The sequence below is a fragment of the Gilbertella persicaria genome (assembly GCF_025201335.1).
Source record: "Gilbertella persicaria strain CBS 190.32 chromosome Unknown B0P05scaffold_16, whole genome shotgun sequence".
In the NCBI taxonomy this organism is placed as follows: Eukaryota; Fungi; Mucoromycota; class Mucoromycetes; order Mucorales; family Choanephoraceae; genus Gilbertella; species Gilbertella persicaria.
This window is the reverse complement of record NW_026251977.1, coordinates 419,870-444,404: the sequence shown is the minus strand read 5'-3', so window position 1 is coordinate 444,404 and position 24,535 is coordinate 419,870. Positions and strand designations below refer to the sequence as shown.

At 36.8% G+C, this 24,535-nt stretch overlaps 12 protein-coding genes across 12 annotated transcripts; 6 read left to right on the top strand and 6 right to left on the bottom strand.

The window, feature by feature from the left end:
* Positions 1-1,259: 1,259 nt before the first annotated feature.
* On the top strand, positions 1,260-3,729 carry B0P05DRAFT_468357 (chitin synthase 2; the record flags this gene model as incomplete). The annotated part of the gene is made up of 4 exons (XM_051574428.1): positions 1,260-1,326; positions 1,378-1,598; positions 1,651-1,899; positions 1,963-3,729. 4 exons carry the CDS (start codon positions 1,260-1,262, stop codon positions 3,727-3,729), a joined length of 2,304 nt encoding a protein of 767 aa, XP_051435768.1.
* A 719-nt stretch (positions 3,730-4,448) lies between these two features.
* B0P05DRAFT_571061 (50S ribosomal protein L36e) lies at positions 4,449-5,038 on the top strand (the record flags this gene model as incomplete). The annotated part of the gene is made up of 3 exons (XM_051581356.1): positions 4,449-4,544; positions 4,782-4,916; positions 4,964-5,038. 3 exons carry the CDS (start codon positions 4,449-4,451, stop codon positions 5,036-5,038), a joined length of 306 nt encoding a protein of 101 aa, XP_051435767.1.
* A 114-nt stretch (positions 5,039-5,152) lies between these two features.
* Positions 5,153-6,841, top strand: B0P05DRAFT_68387 (cytoskeletal-regulatory complex EF hand-domain-containing protein). Its single transcript, XM_051583832.1, has 4 exons — positions 5,153-5,306; positions 5,353-5,416; positions 5,464-6,045; positions 6,093-6,841. Exons 1-4 carry the CDS (start codon positions 5,225-5,227, stop codon positions 6,745-6,747), a joined length of 1,383 nt encoding a protein of 460 aa, XP_051435766.1. The 5' UTR covers positions 5,153-5,224; the 3' UTR covers positions 6,748-6,841.
* Positions 6,842-6,935: 94 nt separating this feature from the next.
* B0P05DRAFT_586520 (PINIT domain-containing protein) lies at positions 6,936-8,692 on the bottom strand (the record flags this gene model as incomplete). Its single annotated transcript, XM_051582519.1, has 7 exons — positions 6,936-7,463; positions 7,503-7,567; positions 7,619-7,838; positions 7,916-8,130; positions 8,182-8,348; positions 8,390-8,610; positions 8,660-8,692. The coding sequence occupies 7 exons, from the start codon at positions 8,690-8,692 to the stop codon at positions 6,936-6,938; spliced, it is 1,449 nt and encodes a 482-aa protein (XP_051435765.1).
* An 88-nt stretch (positions 8,693-8,780) lies between these two features.
* B0P05DRAFT_538930 (uncharacterized protein) lies at positions 8,781-9,918 on the bottom strand. The gene is made up of 2 exons (XM_051577898.1): positions 9,446-9,918; positions 8,781-9,382 (listed from the first exon to the last, which is right to left on the bottom strand). The coding sequence occupies exons 1-2, from the start codon at positions 9,878-9,880 to the stop codon at positions 8,915-8,917; spliced, it is 903 nt and encodes a 300-aa protein (XP_051435764.1). The 5' UTR covers positions 9,881-9,918; the 3' UTR covers positions 8,781-8,914.
* A 340-nt stretch (positions 9,919-10,258) lies between these two features.
* Positions 10,259-11,915, bottom strand: B0P05DRAFT_468401 (pyruvate kinase; the record flags this gene model as incomplete). The annotated part of the gene is made up of 3 exons (XM_051574431.1): positions 10,259-10,723; positions 10,779-11,599; positions 11,660-11,915. The coding sequence occupies 3 exons, from the start codon at positions 11,913-11,915 to the stop codon at positions 10,259-10,261; spliced, it is 1,542 nt and encodes a 513-aa protein (XP_051435763.1).
* A 3,146-nt stretch (positions 11,916-15,061) lies between these two features.
* B0P05DRAFT_538922 (S-adenosyl-L-methionine-dependent methyltransferase) lies at positions 15,062-16,777 on the top strand. Its single transcript, XM_051577897.1, has 5 exons — positions 15,062-15,670; positions 15,737-15,749; positions 15,809-16,184; positions 16,240-16,428; positions 16,476-16,777. Exons 1-5 carry the CDS (start codon positions 15,090-15,092, stop codon positions 16,697-16,699), a joined length of 1,383 nt encoding a protein of 460 aa, XP_051435762.1. The 5' UTR covers positions 15,062-15,089; the 3' UTR covers positions 16,700-16,777.
* On the bottom strand, positions 16,754-17,936 carry B0P05DRAFT_538919 (WD40-repeat-containing domain protein). The gene is made up of 4 exons (XM_051577896.1): positions 17,880-17,936; positions 17,555-17,835; positions 17,395-17,508; positions 16,754-17,348 (listed from the first exon to the last, which is right to left on the bottom strand). The coding sequence occupies exons 2-4, from the start codon at positions 17,672-17,674 to the stop codon at positions 16,791-16,793; spliced, it is 792 nt and encodes a 263-aa protein (XP_051435761.1). The 5' UTR covers positions 17,675-17,835; positions 17,880-17,936; the 3' UTR covers positions 16,754-16,790.
* Positions 17,937-18,014: 78 nt separating this feature from the next.
* B0P05DRAFT_538916 (ribosomal protein L1-like protein) lies at positions 18,015-19,385 on the bottom strand. The gene is made up of 4 exons (XM_051577895.1): positions 18,446-19,385; positions 18,308-18,397; positions 18,163-18,261; positions 18,015-18,118 (listed from the first exon to the last, which is right to left on the bottom strand). The coding sequence occupies exons 1-4, from the start codon at positions 18,900-18,902 to the stop codon at positions 18,045-18,047; spliced, it is 720 nt and encodes a 239-aa protein (XP_051435760.1). The 5' UTR covers positions 18,903-19,385; the 3' UTR covers positions 18,015-18,044.
* On the top strand, positions 19,323-21,043 carry B0P05DRAFT_538910 (DHHC palmitoyltransferase-domain-containing protein). The gene is made up of 8 exons (XM_051577894.1): positions 19,323-19,526; positions 19,569-19,628; positions 19,675-19,768; positions 19,813-19,907; positions 19,957-20,124; positions 20,176-20,446; positions 20,496-20,584; positions 20,631-21,043. The coding sequence occupies exons 2-8, from the start codon at positions 19,576-19,578 to the stop codon at positions 20,905-20,907; spliced, it is 1,047 nt and encodes a 348-aa protein (XP_051435759.1). The 5' UTR covers positions 19,323-19,526; positions 19,569-19,575; the 3' UTR covers positions 20,908-21,043.
* A 193-nt stretch (positions 21,044-21,236) lies between these two features.
* Positions 21,237-21,788, top strand: B0P05DRAFT_538904 (uncharacterized protein). The gene is made up of 2 exons (XM_051577893.1): positions 21,237-21,421; positions 21,468-21,788. Exons 1-2 carry the CDS (start codon positions 21,324-21,326, stop codon positions 21,604-21,606), a joined length of 237 nt encoding a protein of 78 aa, XP_051435758.1. The 5' UTR covers positions 21,237-21,323; the 3' UTR covers positions 21,607-21,788.
* A 1,956-nt stretch (positions 21,789-23,744) lies between these two features.
* B0P05DRAFT_538900 (uncharacterized protein) lies at positions 23,745-24,495 on the bottom strand. Its single transcript, XM_051577892.1, has 2 exons — positions 24,271-24,495; positions 23,745-24,218 (listed from the first exon to the last, which is right to left on the bottom strand). Exons 1-2 carry the CDS (start codon positions 24,419-24,421, stop codon positions 23,929-23,931), a joined length of 441 nt encoding a protein of 146 aa, XP_051435757.1. The 5' UTR covers positions 24,422-24,495; the 3' UTR covers positions 23,745-23,928.
* Positions 24,496-24,535: the final 40 nt, after the last annotated feature.

Below are 24,535 nucleotides of genomic sequence, written 5' to 3'. Positions count from 1 at the left end.
ATCATCCGAAAAATTGTCATGCTCAAGTGTTTGTAAATAGATAAACCTTTTTTTTTAAAAGCGGGATTTCTTATAATGTATTTTGTCCATGCATCGTGTAACATGGTTTGATGAGCTATAAAAAACGAAAAAGTATGTACGGTGACCAGAGATTTAAATCCATGCTTTCAGAACAATAGTAGTACTACTTGCTAAACAAAACTGGTAAGAATTCAATCTTGATAAGCAAAAGTAAAAGAAAGAGGGAGACATCACAAAATAAATCTTTTGTAAAAAAAAAAAAAAAATCATAAATGTCATTTTGATCTCTTGTTCATGGTGAATGGATAGACAAGAGAGTCGATCTATCCAGGCACCATGAGTGCCGGCCTTTATTTTTGCTAAAGCACGTTTTCTTTATCATCTTTTCTGGCAAGAAAATGTTGATTCTATTTCCCCTCCCCTCTCTTTTTATCATAGTAAAAGTGGTGTTGTTTTTCTCTCTTTATCATAGTCTGTATGCTTTTTCTTAATAGTCAAAACTGCCTTCAACATACTATAATCATATTCTTACTACTAAATAAACTTTGTAAATGTGTTCAAGTCAAATAAAGTCTGAGCAACTCGTGGAAGTTACACATGAAATCTAATATTAGGGCACCAGCTTATGGTGAATGAATATTTTTATTAATTTTGGTAATAATAACCTTTAAATGTCCATAACCCAGACATATAACAGCAGAAAAAGGTATGTGCGATTTCAACCTTTTAAATGCCTTGTACCACTCAGTTTTAATTACTGCCTCGAAAAAAAAAAAGCTTTTATATTTAAATAACCTTTTATTTTCTATTTTCAACCTTTTCTTTTTTTTCTTTTCCTTTATACCAACCTCTCTCTCACTCTTTTTTTTTGGCTGCTGCTGATTCTTTCCTTTCCTTAAACAATTGCATAATTCCTTCCTTCAGACATTGGTGAATTTATATACACATACATTTTGAAATAATCCAGCAAAATGTATCAATTTGATAATCCTCAAAACAACAGCAATAGTCCATTGCCATCAGCGAGAGCACCTGCTAGAACCAAATTTAATACAGGCGAAGAATATTCAATGGAACAGACTTCGTTCAACAGCAATAGTAATAATAGTGGTGGTAGCCCTGGATTTCCCGCTGATAACACACTCAACTATTACGAAACTTCTATTCCTGGTACACCCAGCATGCAAAGACCTCTGTTACAATCAAACGGTTCTTCACCCACCACTCCACGTTCCAACATGATTGGTGGCGGGCCTGGCGACTTTGGTATTGCACCCAGAAGACAAACAAGACGATACAAAACAGGTAAAGTGATAAGGAGGTAAAACGTGGTTTACTAAAGCAATCTATCTTTAGTGAGAAGAGTAAAGTTGACGGGTGGTAATTTGGTATTGGATAACCCTGTACCAAACAAATACCTTCAACGAGTGAAATATAGAGATGAACATGAATTCACTCATATGAGATACACTGCTGCTACCTGTGATCCTTCTGATTTTCAGAAAGAAAACTATCGATTGCGTCAAAACTTGTTGCATAGAGAAACCGAGTTATTCATTGTCTTGACCATGTACAATGTAAGATAGTGATTACTCAGTTCTTTTTTTTTCTTACTGGTTTTTTCTGTAGGAAGATGATGTTTTGTTCTGTAGAACAATGAATGGTGTTATGAAGAACATTTCTCACCTTTGTTCTCGTGATCGTTCAAAGACTTGGGGTGCCAATGGCTGGAAGAAGGTTGTTGTCTGTGTCGTTTCCGATGGTCGTACCAAGATCCATCCTCGTACACTCTCTGTATTGGCTGCCATGGGTGTCTATCAAGACGGTCTAGCCAAGAACGTTGTCGAAGGCAAACCAGTAACTGCTCATATTTACGAGGTATATATAAAATTTTTAATTATTAGTAACGTTACACTAAACATACTCTATTTCTTTATATAGCATACAACACAATTATCTATTGATGCGGACATGAATTTTAGAGGAGCAGAATTAGGAGTTGTACCAGTTCAAATCCTATTCTGTCTCAAGGAAAAGAATCAGAAGAAGATTAACTCACATCGTTGGTTCTTCCAAGCCTTTGGTCCTCTTATAAAGCCCAATGTGTGTGTATTGCTTGATGTTGGTACAAGACCTGGTGGACGATCAATCTATCACCTTTGGAAAGCATTCGATATCAACCGTAATGTAGCTGGTGCATGTGGTGAAATTAAGGCCATGTTGGGTCCAAAGGGCATGTATCTGCTTAACCCTCTTGTCGCCTCTCAGAACTTTGAGTACAAAATGTCCAATATTTTGGATAAACCACTTGAATCTGTCTTTGGTCACATTTCAGTATTACCCGGTGCTTTCTCTGCTTACCGTTACACAGCCCTTCAGAATGATATTCATGGTGTAGGTCCTCTTGAGAAGTATTTCTTGGGTGAAAAGATGCACGGTGCTGATGCCGATATTTTTACTGCAAACATGTATCTTGCTGAAGATCGTATCTTGTGTTATGAACTTGTGGCTAAAAAAGACGCTGCTTGGGTACTTCATTATGTTTCTAATGCTTCAGGTGAAACTGATGTCCCCGAAACCGTTGCTGAATTTATTTCTCAACGTCGTCGTTGGCTTAATGGTTCTTTCTTTGCTGGTATTTATTCCATGGTTCATTGGAGAAAGGTCTGGAGTTCAGACCATTTCATTTTACGTAAGTTGATCTTCATGTTCAACGACTTGTATCAATTGTACAATCTTATCTTCTCTTGGTTTGCTATCGGTAACTTCTACTTGGTCTTTTATATTATGACAACCTCCATCACTACTGTAAACAACGCACCCTTCAGCTCCAATGTCGGTAATGTCATTCACACTGTTCTCAACTACATTTATATTCTGCTTCTTATCATTCAAATCATCATTGCTATGGGTAACAGACCCCAGGGTTTGAAGTGGGCATATACCATGATTATCGTCTTCTTTGCTCTTTTGATGGCCTATATTATGTTCTGTACCTTGTGGATCACTGTCATTGCTGTCAGTACAGCCTATTCAGAAGCTATTCAAGACGCGAATGGTAATGTAAGCCAAGAATTCCTAGGTCTGGTCAAGCAAAGTACTTTCAGAAATGTCATTATCTCTCTCTGTTCCACGTATATCATGTATCTTGTCTCGAGTCTTTTGTTCTTGGATCCTTGGCACATCTTTACCAGCTTGGTGCCTTATATCTTTATGTCACCTAGTTATACCAACGTACTCAACATCTACGCTTTCTGTAATACACATGATGTATCTTGGGGTACCAAGGGTGATAACGGTGTTTCTACCGATCTTGGTGTAGTCAAATCATCCAAAGGCAAAGACGGTGAAAGCGAAGTTGAAGTGGCCGCTCCTACTGAACAAAAAGATTTGAACGAACAATACGATGAAGCTTGTCTTGATTTGAAGGCTGTCGTGATACCCGAAGTAAGTAAGAGAGACGCCAAGACAAAGCAAGAAGATTACTACAAGTCTTTCAGAACCATTCTTGTTACTTCCTGGATTATGTCCAACTTAATTTTGGTTGTCATTATTACCAGTGGACAAAACATTCTGAGTTGGTTTGGTACTTACACAGAGAGAGCTACTGCTTACCTTGGTTTTATTCTTTGGTCTGTGGCTGGTTTATCTGCTATTCGTTTTGTTGGTTCATGTATTTATTTGTTTATGAAGATTTTTACTGGTTAGAAGAACCAATTTTTTTTTCACATTGTATGAATATTCAATAATAAAAGACATTATACTCTTTTTTTTTTACATTATGTAAGTGTTTTTTTTATAGTTTGGATAATAAAGAATTGTCCATTGTATCTAAGATTTCTTTTAGTTAAACGCTTTAAATGAATGGATAGCTCAAACAACTAGTCTAGTTGGCATAGAAACAATGTTTACTGACATACAAGGCACCCTGCGTATATAACTAGGCTTATTGATCTTTTCATTTGTCCATGGAAAAAATGAGACAAAGATTTGTCTTTTTTCACTGTTGAAGCATTTGTTATGTACTACCAAACCGTTTGTTAGTATTCGTTTGAAATTCATAATTTAGATGAAATGTATGCAGTTTCCACAAGTCAACTTTACTCGGAATCGATTTTCAAAGACTAATCAGTAGCAAATTAAGATGTATGTGTGTGTGTATGTGTGTGTGAATTCTTTTTTCTTTTTACATATCCATCTGGCATAGTATAACAATGAAAGAGTATCTAATAAGCCAAAAGCTTTCGTAAGATGAAAATCATGCAATGAAGGCGAAGGATGGTAATTTTCAAATTCAGTACATCCGGAACGGACTCTTCCGGAAATCAAAAAGTGAATCCATCGGGCCTTTCAGCAGAAGAGCGTGAGCCCTAAGTGACCAGCAAGACGTTCGATTTGTTTGCTCCCCCTCTTTCATTATACATACAATGGTTGCATCCAAGTCTGGTATCGCTGTTGGCATCAACAAAGGTCACATCGTCACTCGTCGTGAACTCAAGGCTAAGCCCTCTAACAAGATTGGTGTATGTATCATATGGATTGATGGATTGATGCACAGAAAAAAAAAAGACGAATAGAAAACAGCATGGAGAAAGATTCGACATGGAAAAGATCACGATTGAACATGTTGGAGACTCATTGCTGTTCTACTGTTTTCTTTTTTTTTTCTTCTGCAACAAAAGAGAGAGAGAGAGAGAGAGAGAGAGAGAAAAGAAGAAGAAGAAAGAGAAAGTTGTTTAACACTATTTTTTTAATAATAGGCTGCTTCCAAGCGCACCACTTTTGTTCGTGGCATCATCCGTGAAGTCGCTGGCTTCGCCCCCTACGAACGTCGTCTTATGGAATTGATCAAGAACTCCAAGGATAAGCGTGCCAAGAAGCTTTGCAAGTCTAAGGTAAGTTTTTGTGTAAGATCAATAACATCAACTCACATGTCATGTAGCTCGGTACTTTTGTTCGTGCCAAGAAGAAGATTGAAGAACTCACCACTGCCGTTGCTGCTTCTCGTCGTCACTAAATGCACTTTTTTTAGTGTATATACATTTTTTAAATAATAAACAGATTTAAGCTTTTTTTATCCTCTGTATCCAAAAAAAAAAGAAACATGTCTTGTCCATGAAAGGAAATTGTGACCGTGTGCTGTATAATTATTGTCCTTGGCTCTCTTTTTCTCTTCACTTTCTTTTTCAATTAGAAAATAACTATGAGTGCAATTACACAAGCTGAAAGGCAAAAATATGCCGAAATCTTTCAAGCAAGAGGCCAAGTCAACGGCTTCATGTCAGGTAAGCATAAGAACAAGATGAACACATTGAACTCACATCATGTTAGGTGCTATTGCTCGCGATGTTTTATTGAACTCCAATTTACCTCCTAACCGTTTAGAGCGTATTTGGTATGTATGCACTACGTATGCTCATCTTACTGACAAAACTATGTTAGGGACCTTTCTGATATTGATAAAGATGGTAATCTTGACTTTGAAGAGTTCTGTATTGCCATGCACTTGACTTTTGACTGTATTAATGGTGTTGATCCACCTGTTTCTCTTCCATCTTCTTTGATTCCTTCTAACAAAACTCACCTTTTACCTCAACAACAACAGTACCAACCTACTGGATATCAACAACCACAACCTACTGGGTATTATGGACAAACACAACCTACAGGATATCAACCCACTGGTTATCAACAACCTCAACCCACAGGCTACCAACAACCTCAACCCACAGGCTACCAACAACCTCAACCCACTGGATATCAACAACCTCAACCCACTGGATATCAACAACCTCAACCTACAGGCTTTTATGGTCAACAAGCCGAACCTGAATTCAGTTGGGATATGACGACGGACGAAATGACATCATATCAGAACATCTATGCTAAATATGCCAATGATACTGGCAAAGTGAAATGTAAGAGAACAATCCCAAAATGTTGTTTAACTTGCTCTATAGTCAGTCAAATGGAAGACTTTTACAACACATTGGGTCTTACTCGTACTGATCTAACAAATGCATGGTGAGATCGAAGAGTATCAATTCTTCTTTTACTTACAAGCATCATAGGACACTTATTGATGTAAATCATACAAATGCTCTTACTCAAGATCAATGCTTGATGTTTTATCATGTCTTGAATCAACGTACAAAAGGCATTCGTATCCCTAAAGAATTACCTCCAGATCTTCATGCTGCATTTGCTGGTGAATATGCAGCTGACTTTGGAGAGCGCCCTGGCTCTGGTACAGGTGCACGCAAAGGTACCAGCCAGTCCATGACTAGCAGTGCTAAATTAGCTGATAGCTATGTCAATCGATTGGGTGCTGCCAGTACTTCTTTAAGTAGCAAAGGAACAAAGGCAACAAAATACGATGAAGAAGATATGCTAAGAAGAGAATTGGCTGAACTAAAAGAACGCGTCAAAGAAGCAGAACATAAGGCCAAAGAAGCTAAAGAAAGTGAGGACTATGAATCTTTTGCTTCCCGTCCTCTTCGTGATCAATTCCAAGCCCTTTATGACTATAAACTACGCCAATTGACAGATCAAAGTGATATTGAGGACAAGGTGCGTAAACAAGAGCGTGATATTGATGCTGCCCGTGATGCTGTGCGTCGTTTAAACCGTATTGTGGACGATGTTCGATCAAAGAAGCGTGAATTGGAGTCTTTATTGGAAGAAAGAAGATTAGAAGTACAGAAGGCTTTACGTGCTTCAGAATAAAGATGTCAATTGTATTTGTAAGTATTAAGCATTGTGCCAGAATGAGGTAGAATAAGGGCTTCATCAGACACTTGATCTAGTGGAAAACTGAGCATAGATATATGTTCAAATTAAAAATATGTTTTTCTACTTGTTGTATGTATGTGTATGTGTATGTGTATCAATATATTTATATGTACACAAATGCTTTACCTCACAAACTGTATGGGTGTATTTTCGTTCTCTTCATCACTGTCTATTGTCAAATCTATCACATCAGACTTTTGCTTCTTCCTTGGTGGTTCAGTGGGTATATTTTCTTGTGCTTGTTGATCGCCAGCAATTGGATTAGCCTGCAATTCTTCTTCATCGTCATCAAGAAGAATCGTAGGTATTTCCTCAGGTGGCACACTGGCTTTCTCTCGAAATAATTGCTCATATTCAGAATCTTCATCAGAGTCTTCTTCTTGCGCTAAATCAGGGTTTTCATCTATAATAGTGACTTGACCATTGGGTTCTACACGAACACTGTCTATATGTTTAGGTGTATTTTTCAACATTTCACTAAAGTATTGGTCTACAATCAAATCCTCCCAATCCTCAATCTGTCGGTTGCATACAGGACATGTCCAAGTAGGTGTTTGTTCATTCATGGTAAGATATGTATAGGCATCAAAACATTGTAAATGTTGACAGTTTTTGGATCGAATAGGTGTCACAATACGTGTAAAAGCAAGCTACCACTGTTAGTAGATGATTGACACAATCTAACTTACAGGATCCTTGGTAGACAGTGTTTCTGATTCCATAATAATATCAGTATCTTGTTGAATCTCTTGTACTAGGCAAAGCAAGATGAGTTACCCGAAACAAACAGTCGAATCAAACTTACGCCTTTCCAGTACTTTTTCTTTTGGCAGCACTCTTTCTCGCCTTAAGGTCTGGATCAAAGTAATCACAGGCGTTCTTTCGACAATATAGGCACTGGCAATAAAGGGCGTATCACTGCTGACATACACAAGCTCGACATTATTCAATGCTGATTTTCGTGTCATGATGGTCAAATCTGGAGGATTGACTGTGCCCGGTTTGTTCTTTAAGCATCGTAGTATCTAACACAAGTAAACACATATACTCTTTCTCTCTCTCTTTCTCTCTCTATATATATATCTACGCTCTTGGGACTTACACTACCACCAATCACATTCCCATTCACTTTGAGTTCACATATATTAGGGAATTCAACCAGTAGATTAGATGTTGTCGTATTGGTATATTTTGCACAATAAAAACGAATCTGGTAAATAGGTCGATCGTCAACAGCATTGGGAGTAGCCAACATGGCTCGGTGATCGTCTGCCAAAGTGAATTGGAATACTCTGGATTGTCTCTCTTTGTTTGCAACTATAGAGGGGTCTTAATATGGACAAGGCCAAAGAAAGGCATTCAACCTACTAGGGCAGACCTTGATATGTGTCAATCTTGCAATAGGCTTCAGAAAAGGACTTGGTTTGAAATCCATGTTTTCAATTGTATTACCTCGCTTTTCATGAAAAGCAACTCGGGATCGTTCAGACGGGCTATGGAAATAAATGCGATCATTTTCAAATCTCCAAAAAATCCTTATGGCCATTAGACGCGTTCATTCAAGACATACACTTACTTTTTAGGCACTATTTCGTTCACAATACGGACCACATTTTGGATATTAGCACGCTTGTTGTTGGCAATCAAACTGATGATATATTTGGTCATTCGTGTAATAAGCTCATCCTTTCTTCCAGATACTGACATGCGTGCTTGAGCAAGTAGCGTACTGTTGACTGCCTTGATGCATTCCCCAATCTCCTTGACGGTTGCTTTTCTCAGATCTTTTTGTATGGACTAGTATTGTTTAGTCTTATGGCTCTGCTTGTTCTTTTGAGAGACTTACTTGATAGAATATGGAATTAATTTCGGCCGACATAGAACCCTTGTGTAAAAGAAAAGAAAAAGAAAAGAGGATAAAATACTGCGTGAAGGTTATTCACTTCTCATTATCATTTGATTTGGGTTTTTGCCCTTTTGATCATGTGACTTGAGTTTTGTGACTTTTGATATCAGGGCATGATAGATTTGTTTATTCTGATTAATTACAACTTTCTCTTAATAAGAATGAATGGGATGAAGATATGAGTGATGGGGAAATTTATGAGAAGCTAGGGAAATCATAGTCAATACCGGCATCCTTGATTGCCTCACGTAATTTCTTTTCAGTCTTTTGAAGTTGTTTATGCTTAGCTTCTAATTGTTCAGGTGTCTTTCTCTTATTGTGAATTTGACGGTTACGGAGTTCGTAGTTGAAGGGCTTATAGACTGCATTGCTACCATTGAATAGCTTTTCATGGACCTTCTCAGGAGGAACAACTTGACACTTGAGCATATGGCTAAACAAGAGGTAATTGTCCATGGTTTCTGCAACAATTTCAGCAACTTCGCGAGATTGGAATTCAATAAAAGCATAGTGCTTAGGCTTGCCGGTCTTCTTGTTACGAGAAAGACGAAGTCGAGTAATGTCACCAAATTGACTAAAGTAACCCCTCATTTCTTTTTCATAGAAACCGTGAGGAATACGACCAAGATAAATAACACCCTTTTCTTCCTCAGCCTTAGTAGACTATATTCACCCATTGTTTGTTAATACCAAACTCAAAAGCAAAAGAGAGATGTAAAATCTTACCTTGGCTGATTTAGCTGCCTTCTTCTTATCAAAAGCTTCCTTTGTTTCGGCCTTACTTTCATTTAATTTCTTTCCGTCCAAAGCAACAACGCTTTCATTTTTATCGATACCATCAGCTTCTTCGTCTGAAGAATCTTCACCCTCGCTACTACTGGCAATGTCACCCAAAATTTCCTTTCTCAAGGCTTCTTCTTGTTCTTCAGTAAGTTCTTCTTCTTCATCTTCTTCTTGCTTGGAAGCAACAACTTCTTCTTCATCATCGCTGCTTTCTTCCTTCTTTACTGTCTTCTTGGAAGCAGCAGGTGTCTTCTTCTTGTTGGGTGCTTCAACAGAAACACGCTTTCTCTTAGAACCAGTTTCAGTTGCCTTTTCAGCAACTGTCTTTTGTATCTTCTTTACAGGTGATTTCTTTGACTTTGTAGCAGCAGGGGCCATTGTATGTATATATGTATATATGTGTCTGATCAAGTAGTCCAAAGATCTCGAAGAAAAAAAAAAATAATTGAAGGGTTTTTTTTTGTATTGAGACGCGGTCACAAATAAAGAGTCACAATCGTTATTTGTAAACCCGTCAAGAAATTGATTTATGCTATAAGATGTCATTGAAAAGTAATATACTAAACAGTAGCCTGACTTTTTTTTTTTTTTTGTGAATAGCTTAAAGTAATGTTTATAGAAAGACATTGCATGAATAAAAAATTACAAGGTTTTATTACTACATTTCCGCCCTGAATAGACTGGTTCATTGACTCAGTCATCCAGTTGGTCCAAAATAATTACAAGATTTTTCTCATGATGAATCATGGTTAAAATTTAAGGAGCAATGAGTACACGCAAGGTGTTGGTGTTACCCAAACCACCCTTCCAGCCTTGGACAACGACAACAGGATCGTTCGACTTGATAAGACCAGAGTTCTTACCTTGTTGAATACCCCACTTGATACGAGACTCAACATCTTCATCCCACTTGGCAGCAACATCATTGGTGTAGACGAAGGGGAAGACACCACGGTGAAGGTGAGATTGACGAGCAGTTTGTTCTTCACGGGTGACAAGAATGATGGGTTGAGCAGGTCTGTACTTGGAAGCAAGACGAGCAGAGTGACCAGACTTGGAGAGGACAATGATAGCACCAGCGTTTTGTTCAGCAGCAGCAGAGACAGCAGCACATGCAACAGTCTCCGTGGTGTCAGTGGGCCAGGGAGTCAAACCACGGATTTGGTTGAAAAGAGGAGCGTAACAGAGGACGCTTTCAGCTAAGCTACAGGTGGTAGACATCTATATGGGTGTTAATGAGCTTCTGAAAAATAGGACCTCATGACTATCTACTTACAGTTTGAACGGCTTCAACGGGGTAAGAACCCTTGGCGGTTTCACCAGAAAGCATGACAAGATCAGCACCGTCAAGAACAGCGTTAGCAACATCAGACACTTCGGCACGCGTAGGACGAGGGTTGTAGGTCATGGATTCAAGCATTTGGGTGGCACAAGCAACGGGCTTACCAACCAAGTTACACTTGGCAATCATCATCTTTTGAGCAACAAAGACACGTTCACAAGGGATTTCAATACCCATATCACCACGGGCAATCATGACACCATCCGTTTCAGCAAGGATTTCATCAAAGTTGATGATACCTTGGTGGTTTTCAATCTTGACAATGATCTTGATGTTCTTACCCTTTTCGCCAAGAACGCGACGGATGTCCTTGACATCTTGAGCACGACGAATGAAAGAGGCAAAGATCATATCAACACCGTTTTCGACACCAAAACGAAGATCGTTCTTGTCCTTTTCAGAAAGAGCAGGAAGATCAACAGCAGTCTTGGGAAGGTTGACACCCTTCTTGGAGCAAAGTTTACCGTTGTTTAAGGCTTGAACACGAACAAAGTCGTCACCCTTAGAGATAACCTTGAAGGAGAGAACACCGTCATCAACGTAAATGTTCTTACCGACTTCAATGACCTTGGGCAAGTTCTTGTAGTCAATGTACATGTTTTCACCATCACAAGCGTTCAAGTACTTTTCGTCAGTAGTGAAGTTCATTTCGTGACCCTTGGTGACAGGAACTTCAACATCATTAGCCATCATACCTGTACGGATTTCAGGACCCTTGGTATCGAGGGCAATAGCAATCACTTTGTCGGGACGGTCTGAAAGGAAAATTTTTTATCTTTAGTAAATCCTATATCTATTTTAAAAAAGACACTTACTAGCAGCAGCAGCACGAGCGTTATCAAGGACAGACTTGTGGTAGTCATAGTCACCGTGAGAGAAGTTCATACGAACAATGTTCATACCAGCATCAATTAATTCAGTGAGCTTTTCAACATTGTTGGTCTTGGGGCCGATAGTACAGATGATGGAGGTCTTACGGGCAGCCTTGGGTTGAACATCAACGTCCATGTTGGCAACCCATTGCATGGGGAGTTCAATAGGAGAGTGAGAAGACTTCTTTTCGGCAAACATAATAAAAGATAAAGTATGAAAGAAAAAGAGAAAAAAAAGATAAAAGAAATACGCGTTTTGACTATAAAATACCAGTTCCGCAAATTGAGACTCTTCCACAGGGGTTTTATTTAGTTCATTTCAATCTCCAATTGATCATACGAGAGAAAAGGTCTATAATCAACTATCTATAAATCTCCATGTTTTCAAATTCTCTGTGTATCCCAATTTTTTAATAGCCAAAACCTATGCTGATTGTACTACGTGACATACGGGAAAAACTAGAATAAAAGTGGGTAAATACTAAGTCTTTTTCTACAAGCACCCGGAACCCACTGAGCCTTTTTTTCTCTCTCTTCTCTCTAGGCGTTTTGAAGTAGGCATGATGCAATTATTGCCTCCTTTCATTTTGTTATGAAAAAAGCGCCTTCTATATGAATCAAACTCCGTGTGCAGTTATCATACAAAAATCAGCGTGTATCATGTTATTTTTTTTTTAATACAATCGATGAATGCCATCGATTAGAAAAAAAATTGAGCCTCAGAATAAATAAATAAAAACGTGGCTATCACTTGCATAAAAACACATAGACACTGTTTATTTCATAATCATATCATGAACAAAAAAAAACACTCTGTGAAGACACTTTTACTCGTCTGTTTGCTTCCTATGAATATCCTAAATTAGACTATAAAGTGATATTCAATACACCACCATGGATTTCTTATGAAATTCCGATGAAAAGAGCGATATTGTGTAATGAAGAGCCTAGGTTTCCTTTTTGAAAAAGTGGGGGGAGGGCTCAGAGGGGGGTTTTAAAAATTGGAGATGCAAAATAGGCTTTTAGAATAATATGGTTTTTTGGATCAAAAAAAAAATATATTAGCTAGTTTGGCTAGTGCAATGCTCTGGATGTTATGCTAAGGCAGAATGGCCTAGGAAGCCAGGTAGACGAGCAGCCATACTTTAATGGTCACTGCTCATCCGCCCTGCTTTTCTTGCCCTCTACTCTAGTCTAGTATCCAGAGCCTTGCACTAGCCAGTTATCGTGACCTAATATCAATGAAGCATCGTATAGCCATTGAGTCTTGCAGGAAAAGCAAGATCTATATCAAAAGAGCTTTAACAATAAACTATTTTAGAATATGAAATCGTACTTGCATTGCTCTTGATGTTTATTCTGTGGTAGAAAGGCACACTACAGAAGTTCAAAAAATATTGTTAGTATCTCAATATCTCCAGTAGTATGATTTTTTTTTTTGTATATTACTTACAAGTTGAGTCTTCATATTAATTTTTCATTATCTGAATAAACAAAAGCTCTATAAGCTAAACTTGAATAAATAAAAAGTAGATAAGCATTAGGAAATAGTTTATTTGCCTTTCAGTAAGTTTATTATTCAAGCACAAATAAGTACAGCCATGATGCTATATAAGCAAACTGGTTGTGATATATTGATAAAACATGCTTACTAAAGTTTAATATGACAATCAACAAACATTTCCTTTAAAAAAAATACGCTACAACAATATTCTTTTTCTTTCCAATAAATCAACCTGGTTAAATCGAAACGCAAAGGCCTCAAAAAAGACAACGAATTGTTCGACCCACTCAGCCTAAAAACAATGTTTTTAGCGTAATGTCTAGCCAGCCTACTACCAAAACATCACTAGAAGCGACAACGTGAAGAGACATCGTATAGAATAACACAATGTTCGTCAAGATCGAGTCTCTGACTTTCTTGGTGAAGCAGAAGACAATGGCCAGGAGGAGGAGGATCAGCAAGAGGAAGACTCAGATGATCAGATTGAAAGCGATTTTGAGGAGACTCTAGAGCAGCAGTATGACTCTGATTCTGAAAATGCCTTGTACCATTTGTTAAGAGACAGACAAAGAGCCGCTGGTGAACAAGCAGATTAGGATATTATCATGATAGAGTCTGCAATCAACGAACGATCAGAATGGAATCACCTCAAAAGTACCTTTTGCAAATATTGAAAGCATGGGGGGACTCTCCATCATTTCATCCAATAAAACCACCCAGAAATCTAAGTTTCCTTTTTTGCTACTCAAAATCTTTCGTGGTATTACTTATCGTATCAATCAGTTGTTATCGCCTTGATCTAAAGCAAGAAGGTGACATGTGTAATTATCTTTGGGGGAATCAAGGATATTTATTTCTCTCTTTTTTTCTACTTACTATCTCACTCATGATTTTTACACAATACTAAAGTGCAATTTAATTTTTTATGCAGATTTGTGTGTGGAGTTTAAACTTATACCCACTTACAATATTCACCCAAAGACAATATGTAACTTTTATTCAAAGCTATTTGCTTATTTGGTTAAGGATAAGTGTTGCAGAAAAAAGAAGTTTGTATAAAACGACACTCTTTTTGTATTTGAACTGATATGGACAGCACTTTTTTTTTGTAGATAACTTGACATGAGAACTCTAATATAAGAACTCTTTTTGTGTTTTGTTTACAGGAATCATGCTGAAGATCATAATGCACATGTATGGAGAATACGTCATAACTTGAGAGAAGGGAGGAGAAGGGGACAATGTCATGGTTTCTGAGACACCTTCTAGATTTAGTAATCTCTAGATCTTTACCTGAACAATAATCGAGATTATTAGATCTTGTTATGAGTATCAACTCTTGCAAAGCGTAACCCCCATATATTGACTTATATTTATATCTTCAAAAGCACATCACATCTAAGAAACAATAAGACATGTCTATATTCATTCAAACTGAATATCATATCACTTTTTTATTTTTATGAATGCTAAAAAAAAAAAGAATGAACAAGGTTACACAAAAGCAGACAATGCATGTCTGGACATCTTATCGGCCAGTCCCGAGACATATTCTATCCTTAGCTAGGTACACCACTATATTTAAATTAATTCTATTTTTTGATAAAAGGTATTAAAGCCTATTGTTACACTGAAACAAAAAAGATATATACATTTCCCTTTTTCTTTGACAACCAGAGAAAAACAATGGCAAAAGAACCCTTGATTTTTTTTTTATTAAATTCACAGACTTTTGGCTTATAACAAATGTGACGGTCTGGTCACAGGATGACGAACTCTATTTTTTTTATGAGTATAAAAAAGAGATGATCACAAGCATGAACCATTGCTTTTTCCTCTTCTTTTTTTTCATTTATTTATTTATTTATAATGGGTGCAACGACAAGTAGAGAAAACTCTACTCGTCTTTCTTTAAAGCAACATGAAAAGACAAAGAGACGACGGAAACTACCTTCATTAAAAACAAGAGAAATCGAACCAAAACTCAAACAACTATCATCATCACCACCTGTCAATCTGGTCAAACATCAAGTGGTACTTTCAGATCATATTTCACCTGTATCTTCCCTATCTGCTATCATTTCTATCCCTACCCATCGGTCTTCTTGGAGAAAAAGTTTCAATACACTAACAACACGAACTACAGCCAATGAGAACACAAGCATGACTTCATCTTCATCTTCTTGTTGCTTTGAAGAAGAAGAAGAAGAAGAAATGAAATCCTCTCCAAGAACTTCAGTTGGATCAGAAGAACAGCACCTGAAACTCATTCCTGAGAATGAGTATATAAAAAAGAAACGAACAACAGGTAGCTCGTTTTCCTCCTTTAAAAGTGGACTTTCCAAGAAAGACAGCGATATTGTGTTTGAGCCTGCCAAATTCAATCCTAACATAACAAATGATCTTAAATCATTCTGGTCTTATAATAATGATGAAAAAGAATACAATAGGTAAATTAAACACAAAAGACAACACACGCATAGACTGATATTTTTGTCTTGTTTTTTTTTATATAGGCAATTAAGACAGGTACCTACTTTGATGTTTCATTCATTCATTCATTCATCATCTAACACAAAAGAAAATAGCATTTTGTATTGAAGCATATTCTTCAAGGCAATATTCATGTTCCAGTACCCAAAGATAAACCAATCGTGATACTCGACGCTGCTTGTGGAGCAGGTTTCTGGACATTAGACATGACTTCTGAATTTCCCAATGCTAAAATTATTGGTCTAGACACATTTGTGACTGAAGATAAACGAATGAAGAACAACAATTCTACCAACATTGTCTATAAATATGGTGATTTAACAACTCATTTGTCATTACCAAACAATTATCTGGACATTATTTATCAACGTGATACAACGTCCATTTTACCACACGAACGCTGGTCGTTTCTTTTTCAAGAACAATTAAGAGTTTTAAAACCAGGAGGATATATTGAATTAGTAGAATACGGCAAGTAGATGTAAACTATATATATATATAAATTTAATTAATAATATAACAATAGATTTCAGAATACGTGATCCTGGACCAGTTTTGGCTCTTGTGAATGAATGGTATAAAGTGGCTTCTAATTCAGTAGGTGTCAATCCTAAGCAAGCAAAACATTTAAAGGAGCTCATTGCTTCTGCTGGATTTGTGGATATTGAACAAAAAACAGTGTCTATTCCTATTGGTGAATGGCCTGATACTGAAGGTTTGTTTTCTTGTCCTTGTTTCCTTACTCATATTCTATCTATCCAGTTGAAAAAGAAAAGGGATTTCTGAATAAATTTTTGATCAAAGGTCTCTTTAAGTCAATGAAGTCTTGGTGGATTCATGAATTGGCTGTTTCCGAACAAGAATATGACAAGGTATTCGAGGCAGCGATGGAAGAATTCAGTGAACAACGATGTTCTATTGATTGGATTATTTATACTGCAAGAAAACCTTTGAATACACCCACTTCCTCGATTTATGAAGCCTAATTTTCGCTGGAACGAATCTTGTATTCATCTGTATACCCTTCCTCCTTATGATAATAAATCGCTTTTCTTGAAAACCTATTTTATTTTATTTTTATCGCCTTAAGAGTGGAGGAGGCATAAACACATTGACTCTTTCATCCCATGCACAGGTAGCCACCTGCCCTTCTACATAGAGATTGAAATCAAGACCGAGCACGAATTCTGTATGTGCATCATGAACATGAATCAGGTTTTGACCAAGGGGTGCTGCTGTATCCCAGAAACGGACGCTCATATCATAGGCAGCACTGCCAATGATGTTGGGTCGATGTGGAGACCAACGCACACGACGAACAGCATATTCATGGCCAGGAAGACAAATGACTTCTCGGTCAGGACGACGTAGATCCCACACTTTGATTGTCTTGTCGACTGAGCCTGTAGCAAGCATATGGTCTTGATATTTGTTCCAATCAAGCGAGAGGATTTCATTATGATGTGCACGGATAGTCTGGACAGAGCGTGGGCTATGTGTGTCCCAAATCTTGACTGTTTGATCGCCTGATGCAGAAGCAAGACATGTTGGATTATAAGGCGACCATGCTGTACTATAGACACAATGGGTGTGTTCAGTATATGTCTGTAATGATCTTGGCGATTGAGGATTCCACTAAAAGAGAAGTCAGTCAGGGTTACTTTCTTCTTTAGTGACTTACAATCTTGACAGTATGATCCCAAGATCCACTTGAGAATACATCTTTTGTGATCAAATTCCAGTCTACTGAGAACACTTCTCGCTGATGTTCATGCCAATTTTGAATAGGAAAGTCCTAATCATATAAGCCATTCTGAAATAGAAAATATATATATACATACTGCTAATGTTGTATCCCATAATTTGATAGAACCATCTCCACTTGATACGACCAATTGATTTTCATTGACTTCACTCCAGGCAACATCAAATAAACCATCTTGAGTATCATAACTATTCATGTAAGTAGGGTCTTTCTATTCTTATACGATACTCACGCTCTTTCGACGACCATACCATCACCAGCCAAGGCCATAATAAAAAGCCTACCGTTACCTACCAGACCAAAGTTAGAGGAGGTTGCGATGGCAAGTTTATTCTCGAAAAAGGGACTCCAACGCGTCTAGACAAAGGTCAAACAAAGTTAAGGTAAACCTTATTTATTACCGAGTATCCATTGAATCCTTCTGTACGAAACTGTGTAAACATATAAAGAAAAAAAACAAGAAGAAAAAGGGGTCTTATTCTTTTTATGCTGACAGAAGCATATTAGCGCCACTTGAATTGCTTGTGAATGTTATGTTTGTGTGAAAATTAAATTTTATTACAAGTCTAAAGTGATGATCCATTTGCAATCACAATACCAGGACCACGGGTAGAAGAAAGCACAACGTTTTGAACAAAAGCTATAGAAAAGACATGAGACACTATCGATGCGCATTGAGCTTACCCTTCAAGTTGTTGGCTTTACCAAACACTCGTAATTCTTCGAGAATGGCTTTAAGATTTGCTTCAATGTCATTGGATTCAAATTTAACTTTGCCAATACCTAATTCAAATTAAGAAAGGTTGTTTCCATAACTACCTTGACTTACCGGTATGCAAAACACCGTGCTTATCTGCCTTAAAATCAAAAGAACTCTTTGATGTACGAACCGTGTTGGAGATATCATCAGTCACAGTACCTAATTGTCATGCTGTCAATCCTACCTTTCTTATTCCACTCTACTTACCCTTTTTAACAGTAGGCATCAAACCCTTGGGACCCAAAATACGGGCAATTTTAGTGACAGAAGGGAACATTTGAGGTGTAGCAATACACTTGTCAAACTTGAGTTCACCTGCTTGTACTTTTTCAATCAACTCCTCCCCGCCTACAAAGTGAGCACCAGCTGCTTTAGCTTCCTCAGCCTTTTTTCCAGTAGCGAAAACCAAGATCGTGGCTTCTTGTTTGATGCTCTTGGGTAAAACAAGTGACCCACGAATGAGAGGTGTTGATTTTTCAATCTTGCATTGGACGTGGGCTTCGATTTGATGGTTTGGGTTGCCTACTTCAAAAGCTTTCAAAATACTGACAGCCTGTTCTAATTCAACGGCATCGGGGTTGTATCTGAGAGAGAGCTTCTTTTTAGTGGCATACGATCTCACTTGTTGTGTTGCTAAAAGACGTGTTGAAGTGCGTAAAAACATGATGAATAAATAAATAAAAAAAAAATTTACTACAGGGCCCTGATAACTGCGTTTGCGAGACTCAAGACTCGACGTTGGCTCTAGGCGGAGAATAAAAGCTACCTTCTTTGACTGCTTTCCCTCCTTTCACTCTTGCTATAAACCATAGCTGCACTTATCCTCTCCCGATTTCAGATGTGCTACTTTGTCTAAGAATCATACTGACCAAAGATTGTAGAAAAGGATCTATTATGCACCTCCTCGGTAAGTATAACGGTCATAAAATCGAGCAAATTTTTATGGGTGACATAAATGGGTAGCTTCCCTTGAATTTGTTTGATATGTTTGGAACAGTTTATGCATTAAGAAATTCAACACAACAAGTATTGATATAGAATATTTTATAAAAGCTTCAAGACGTCTTTTAATAATAAAAATCATGTGCAAGAGAATAAGAGAAAGAAATTTCATGTACTACCCTATCCTTTTTTTTTTTTTTGTTTTATGATGGTAATGGGCTGATGAGAGAACAAGCAATTGATTAATACTATGAAAATAGGATCTGGTTCTGTTTCTTTGCGTGTTTTTTAGTTTGTTTGCTTTTGTTGTGTTTGTCTTGTTGTTTGGTGAATCACCATCACTAAGGTAGATGAGTTACTTGTACCTGTATTGATAGCATAATAACAGGCATGGCATGATCGGGAAATTCAACCGTGGTTTAACTGAGAAATTACCAAGAACATTACAGTAATTATTTCGATCTAAAAAAAAAGTGTTGATCTTTCATTTGTAGTTGGACCTTGTTACATACAATAGGACAAACAAACATAAACCGAATAAGCAGAACTTGGATTTACTGTTGTGAAAGTCGTAATCCATTTCTACAGGTAATTCATTGACTTATGAATACATATTAAACAAAAGAGGGCAGATCCTTTTTGTTGCTTTGTCTTTTTCTTCCATTTCGGGGTTTCTGTACAAAGCATTACCTCATATACCTGGTCCATATCTAAGTAACATCCACTAGTAAAGTACATGCTCAATGAGAAATGATGTTTGATTGACATTTGGGTAGTGTGTTGATTCCAGCTCAGATCGTGTCTATTTATGCAAGTTATTACGTTGCCTGCACTTCTGATCCAGGCATCATCACACCCGATAATTTGCAAAAACATTTGGACTATTACCCTTATGACGGTTTGATCTACAAACCAAAGAAATGTACTACTTGTGACCTGTTAAAGTAAGACACACAAGAGAATCGAAAGAGAAAAACTCATCTTGAGTGATATAGACCTGCTCGCTCAAAACATTGCTCAATGTGTAAAGCATGTGTAGGCAGATTAGACCATCATTGTGCCTGGGTGAACCAATGTGTGGGAGAGAACAATCAACGTTACTTTTTCTTGTTCTTGTTTACATTGGTGGAATTCAGTGCATATGGTGCGTATCTGTGTTTCCAAGTCTATCGAGGTTTTATTGTTGAATGGGGATTAGATAAAGCCTATGTGCATCATGCAAAGACAGGCCAAAAATCATTAATTACTTTTCCAAGAGCTCTTTTGGTAAGTACAACTAGATGTGTCTATATGATCTCATTATTGTCGTACACAGTATGTACTTCATCATGATAGGATATTAGGAGCCATTGGTATTTTAGGTGCTGTTGTTTCCGCCGTGGTATTTATTTTTTTCTTATACCAGTAAGTGTATCCTATAGAGACTGCATGTGTGTGCTTATGAGTATAGATTGTATTTAGCTGCAAGAGGCGTGACAACCAACGAAGCCTTTAAATGGGAACTTGTAGAGGACTCTATTGTCAGAGGAGAATTATACAAGATGGTACCAGTTAAATCATATTCTACTACTTTAAAAGAGAAAAATTATGTCACAAAAAGAAACAAGAAAAACGACCAAGAAGAAGCCAAAGAAAAAAGAGTGGAAAGTTTAGAAGAAGTTGACAATATTTATGACAAGGGGATCATTCATAATCTGAAGGAAGTCTTTTTTCCTCCTCGTTTTTAACCCATATAGAGAAAATAAAATACATTTCATAACGGCTCCTATCTCCGAGTTTTCTTGGTGTCTGATCCAGTGTCTGATCCAGTGTCTGATCCAATGTCTGTCAAAGTCTGTCAATTTTTAACTACTTATTAAAGATGGGCTTCATTTAACGTTGTCTGCTTTTGTTGTATGACATGAAGATTTTTATATGTGTATATTAGTTCTTGATCCTCTGTCTTACTGTGATTATCAACAGGTTGCTTTAAAGCCAATCACAACTTTATTTCTTCAATAAAAAGGATAATCGCACACTATTTCCTTTTTTGTTTCAACTGTTTTCGAACCTGAATAAAAAAATCCTGCGCGCATATAAAAAAGTTTTCATCGCTTAATTACTGCTCTCTTTTTTTTATTCTTTATACAACAACAACAAAAAAATGATTGGTATCTGCTGTCTTATTCTTATCATCGTGCTTCTCCCTCCTCTTGGTGTCTTCTTCATGAGAGGTTGTGGTGCTGATTTCTGGATCAACGTGTAAGTATAGTGGGGGATGACATGACATTGTATTGATAATGACTAGTTGTTTGACCATCTTGGGTTATCTTCCTGGTCATATCCATGCTTTCTATCTTCTTGTTAAGGAAAGAGACTCAGGTCGATTCAGAGAACAAGCTTATGTGACAAACCAAGGTCAATATGGCGCTGTTCCTCCTCAATAATTATTCTTGTACCATTCAAATAAAATAATTTACTATATAATGTTACTTTTTTCCAAGCTTACGATAAACACGTCTTGGTATTTGAGATCATTGTGTAGTAGAGAAAGACGTCATGTTACAAAAAAAAAGAATGATGGCACGAAATCCTAACGTCATAATCACAAGCTTTTTTTTTTTTTTTTGTTAAGTCTATCTAAAATCATTAACAATTCTTGTAAGTGTCATATTTTTTTTTGAAGTTTGGAGTCCAAACTAAAATCAGATGATTCTCATCCTAACGAGTGTCAACAAATTACAATGTAAAGTTGCACCAAGTGGAAATGTAGGTCGCACATATGTAAAAAGTGAATGCAATTGTAAAAGTCTTGGCGTCTTTCCGAAAGTGTATCAGTTACATTAAAAGTCGTAAAGCTTCTTTCCCTACAATTGCATTCCAATTTTTTGCAAATTCTCAACTCTTTTAAAAAAAAGAAAGAAAAATAGAAAAGAAAGGTGTTGTCAATGAGAAAGACTAGTTTAGACCTTCAAATGGAGGCGGCTAAATCACTAAAAAAGGTATTATCGGAGATTAAATTGTTTTTCAAGAGCTTTTGGAATGTGTCGTTTTGATCCATAAAATAGTTTTTTCACCAAAATTGTAAAGAAATACAGCTATTTCTTTTTGCTGTCATAACAAAAATTATACTTTTTTGCATTTTGCATCGAATGGCATATAAATTTTAGTATGTTTTGCTATAAGATAAAAAACTATGATGCATTCTTTTTTTCGCCGTTTTTTTTTGCCTGTATCGGGTCATTTATAAGGCACAATTGCAAAAACAATCGGGTTTTTTATTTTTGAGCTTTTCCCTCTTCTTTTGAATGCTGAAACATGTCGGTGGCACCATTTCTCACGCCACAATAACGATTCAGAGCAAAATGTCAGGGATTCAATTAAGTCATATAGGTTATCCCCTTTGACAAAATGGTCATTGTGGCCATGTTTGCTATCTCGCCCAAAACAACGCCAGAAGCACAGCATATGCTAAGGACACTGTTATAGCATATAATGAGTATCTAAAGGTGAAGAAAACGACATCGTTTCACTATAAAGCTAGTGCTAAATTAATATTTTTATGCAAAATATAGTGTATAATGACGTCTCAAAATAACCAAGCTACTTTAGCTCACTATTGCTTCATTGCGTACCTGCGTCTATCTCTGATATACTTTAAACAATAAAAAAAAGGGGGGCATTATCTTTTTTTAAGATTCAAAAATCAATTTTGCTAGTATACTGCTCGACAACATTCAACAACTAAACCAATGTGTTCTCTTTCAAGTGTCTCTCCTTGTTTGTCCTTTTTTATGTTGATTTGTTTTGTTTCAAATTATTTTTAGGCATTGCTGTAGTATTCCACACATAATGATATTCTTGGTTGTACAGTGCACGGACAACTGCTCGGGGGGTCTTTTTTAGGTATGGATAATTATTGATACGTGCCTTTTAGTATGTATACGAGTACATGATGTAAAAAGTTGCTATTAGTTTATGAGAAACATACTAGAGCTAAGGTGCAGATCAATTGATATGGCATTTCAGTACTACATAAAAAAAATATTCATAAAAGCTTTTTTCTTTCAAAAATATGTTCTGATGGTAGATCTAGATAATGAATGGTTTATGCAAACATAAATTTTATTTGATTGGCGACAACTCGATTGTTACACACCGAACAACACACAACCATTCACCATGCACACTACAGCATGGCAAGAGATTGAAAAGAAAAAAGGAGACTTGGGAAAACATGACGATGGTTACTCATCATGAAAATATTTTTCAAGCACTAAAATTCAAGTAAATAATAATAATAATAAAAAAAAGAGGTATAATGCTAAATAGATTTTTTTTCTTGTTGGTAAAACTAAACTAATCTTTTGGCACAATCAATTAAAATAACACATAAATATGACTTGATTTTGCTCAAGATCAAGTAACTGATTTAGATCAATTATGCATCTGTTTCTTTAAATTCATTCGCACGCTAGTCTACATAGATACAGGGAATAAAATGATCACTAGCTCTATATAGAATAAGAGAGAAGTGGCGAGGAAAAAAAACTTGATGGTATGATATTCTCCGGAACAAATCGTCTTTTTTTCAAGATAAAAGCGTGTGGATCAAGTCTCAATCCAATGGTCCAGTTTCACTTGAACATATTTTTAGGCTTGAGACAAGAAATTTTTTTTTATTCAAACTAGGTTAAAATCAAATGTATTTACATAAGTAGAGAGATGGTCGATTATAATACAAGGATAGACACATACAATCTAGCAAATTAAGCATTTCTTCGAGGAAGCACTCGAACAACTACAGAGTCGACAGTTTGCAAATAAAAGTTCTTTCTTCTGACAGCCAACAACAGGGAAGTTCCTCCGGGAGGAGAGAGAGCGTTTTCAGGCACATCAAAAGGGAAGACCTTGGTAGAAAGAGGACCGCCAGCCAAAAGAGGTGAACGGTTGAAGAAAAAAATGGAAACAGTTTGGTCGGAAGGAGTATCTTTCTTGAATGTCACATTGACGTTTTCACCAACATACCAAGTAACATTATTTCTGGGATAGAAAATTTCTATTTAATATGTCAGCACCATATTCAATAGTTCATAAAGTGAGAAACTTACGATTTTCAATACTGAATGAGGCATCATTCATTTTGGAAACATACAAGTTTGCAATTTCTTGGTCAGACATGTCCTTGTAAGGAAGATTCAAAGAAACCACAGTAGAGCAGAGCAAGGCAAGGATAACAGCAAAGAGAACTTGGAATTTCATTGTATGTATGTATAAAAAAAATGAATAAAGACATCATTATCTCAATCCGTCACTCTATATATACTTTTTTTTTGACAATAAGGGAAGATCTGAGTCAACCTCACTTGAGATTGA

Coding starts and splice junctions, on each gene's coding strand:
- B0P05DRAFT_68387 (XM_051583832.1), top strand. CDS start 5,225: ATGAGTGCAATTACACAAGCTGAAAGGCAAAAATATGCCGAAATCTTT. Junction 5,417..5,463: donor AACCGTTTAGAGCGTATTTG/GTATGTATGCAC, acceptor AAACTATGTTAG/GGACCTTTCTGATATTGATA. Junction 6,046..6,092: donor ACTGATCTAACAAATGCATG/GTGAGATCGAAG, acceptor CAAGCATCATAG/GACACTTATTGATGTAAATC.
- B0P05DRAFT_538930 (XM_051577898.1), bottom strand. CDS start 9,880: ATGGCCCCTGCTGCTACAAAGTCAAAGAAATCACCTGTAAAGAAGATA. Junction 9,383..9,445: donor AGGCAGCTAAATCAGCCAAG/GTAAGATTTTAC, acceptor GGGTGAATATAG/TCTACTAAGGCTGAGGAAGA.
- B0P05DRAFT_538922 (XM_051577897.1), top strand. CDS start 15,090: ATGGGTGCAACGACAAGTAGAGAAAACTCTACTCGTCTTTCTTTAAAG. Junction 16,185..16,239: donor TATTGAATTAGTAGAATACG/GCAAGTAGATGT, acceptor ATATAACAATAG/ATTTCAGAATACGTGATCCT. Junction 16,429..16,475: donor TGAATGGCCTGATACTGAAG/GTTTGTTTTCTT, acceptor CTATCTATCCAG/TTGAAAAAGAAAAGGGATTT.
- B0P05DRAFT_538919 (XM_051577896.1), bottom strand. CDS start 17,674: ATGAATAGTTATGATACTCAAGATGGTTTATTTGATGTTGCCTGGAGT. Junction 17,509..17,554: donor TATGGGATACAACATTAGCA/GTATGTATATAT, acceptor TTATATGATTAG/GACTTTCCTATTCAAAATTG. Junction 17,349..17,394: donor GGGATCATACTGTCAAGATT/GTAAGTCACTAA, acceptor CTTCTCTTTTAG/TGGAATCCTCAATCGCCAAG.
- B0P05DRAFT_538916 (XM_051577895.1), bottom strand. CDS start 18,902: ATGTTTTTACGCACTTCAACACGTCTTTTAGCAACACAACAAGTGAGA. Junction 18,398..18,445: donor GATGCCTACTGTTAAAAAGG/GTAAGTAGAGTG, acceptor CATGACAATTAG/GTACTGTGACTGATGATATC. Junction 18,119..18,162: donor TAAAGCCAACAACTTGAAGG/GTAAGCTCAATG, acceptor TCTTTTCTATAG/CTTTTGTTCAAAACGTTGTG.
- B0P05DRAFT_538910 (XM_051577894.1), top strand. CDS start 19,576: ATGATCGGGAAATTCAACCGTGGTTTAACTGAGAAATTACCAAGAACA. Junction 19,908..19,956: donor TATCTAAGTAACATCCACTA/GTAAAGTACATG, acceptor ACATTTGGGTAG/TGTGTTGATTCCAGCTCAGA. Junction 20,125..20,175: donor ACTACTTGTGACCTGTTAAA/GTAAGACACACA, acceptor TGAGTGATATAG/ACCTGCTCGCTCAAAACATT.
- B0P05DRAFT_538904 (XM_051577893.1), top strand. CDS start 21,324: ATGATTGGTATCTGCTGTCTTATTCTTATCATCGTGCTTCTCCCTCCT. Junction 21,422..21,467: donor GCTGATTTCTGGATCAACGT/GTAAGTATAGTG, acceptor GATAATGACTAG/TTGTTTGACCATCTTGGGTT.
- B0P05DRAFT_538900 (XM_051577892.1), bottom strand. CDS start 24,421: ATGAAATTCCAAGTTCTCTTTGCTGTTATCCTTGCCTTGCTCTGCTCT. Junction 24,219..24,270: donor CTCATTCAGTATTGAAAATC/GTAAGTTTCTCA, acceptor CATATTAAATAG/AAATTTTCTATCCCAGAAAT.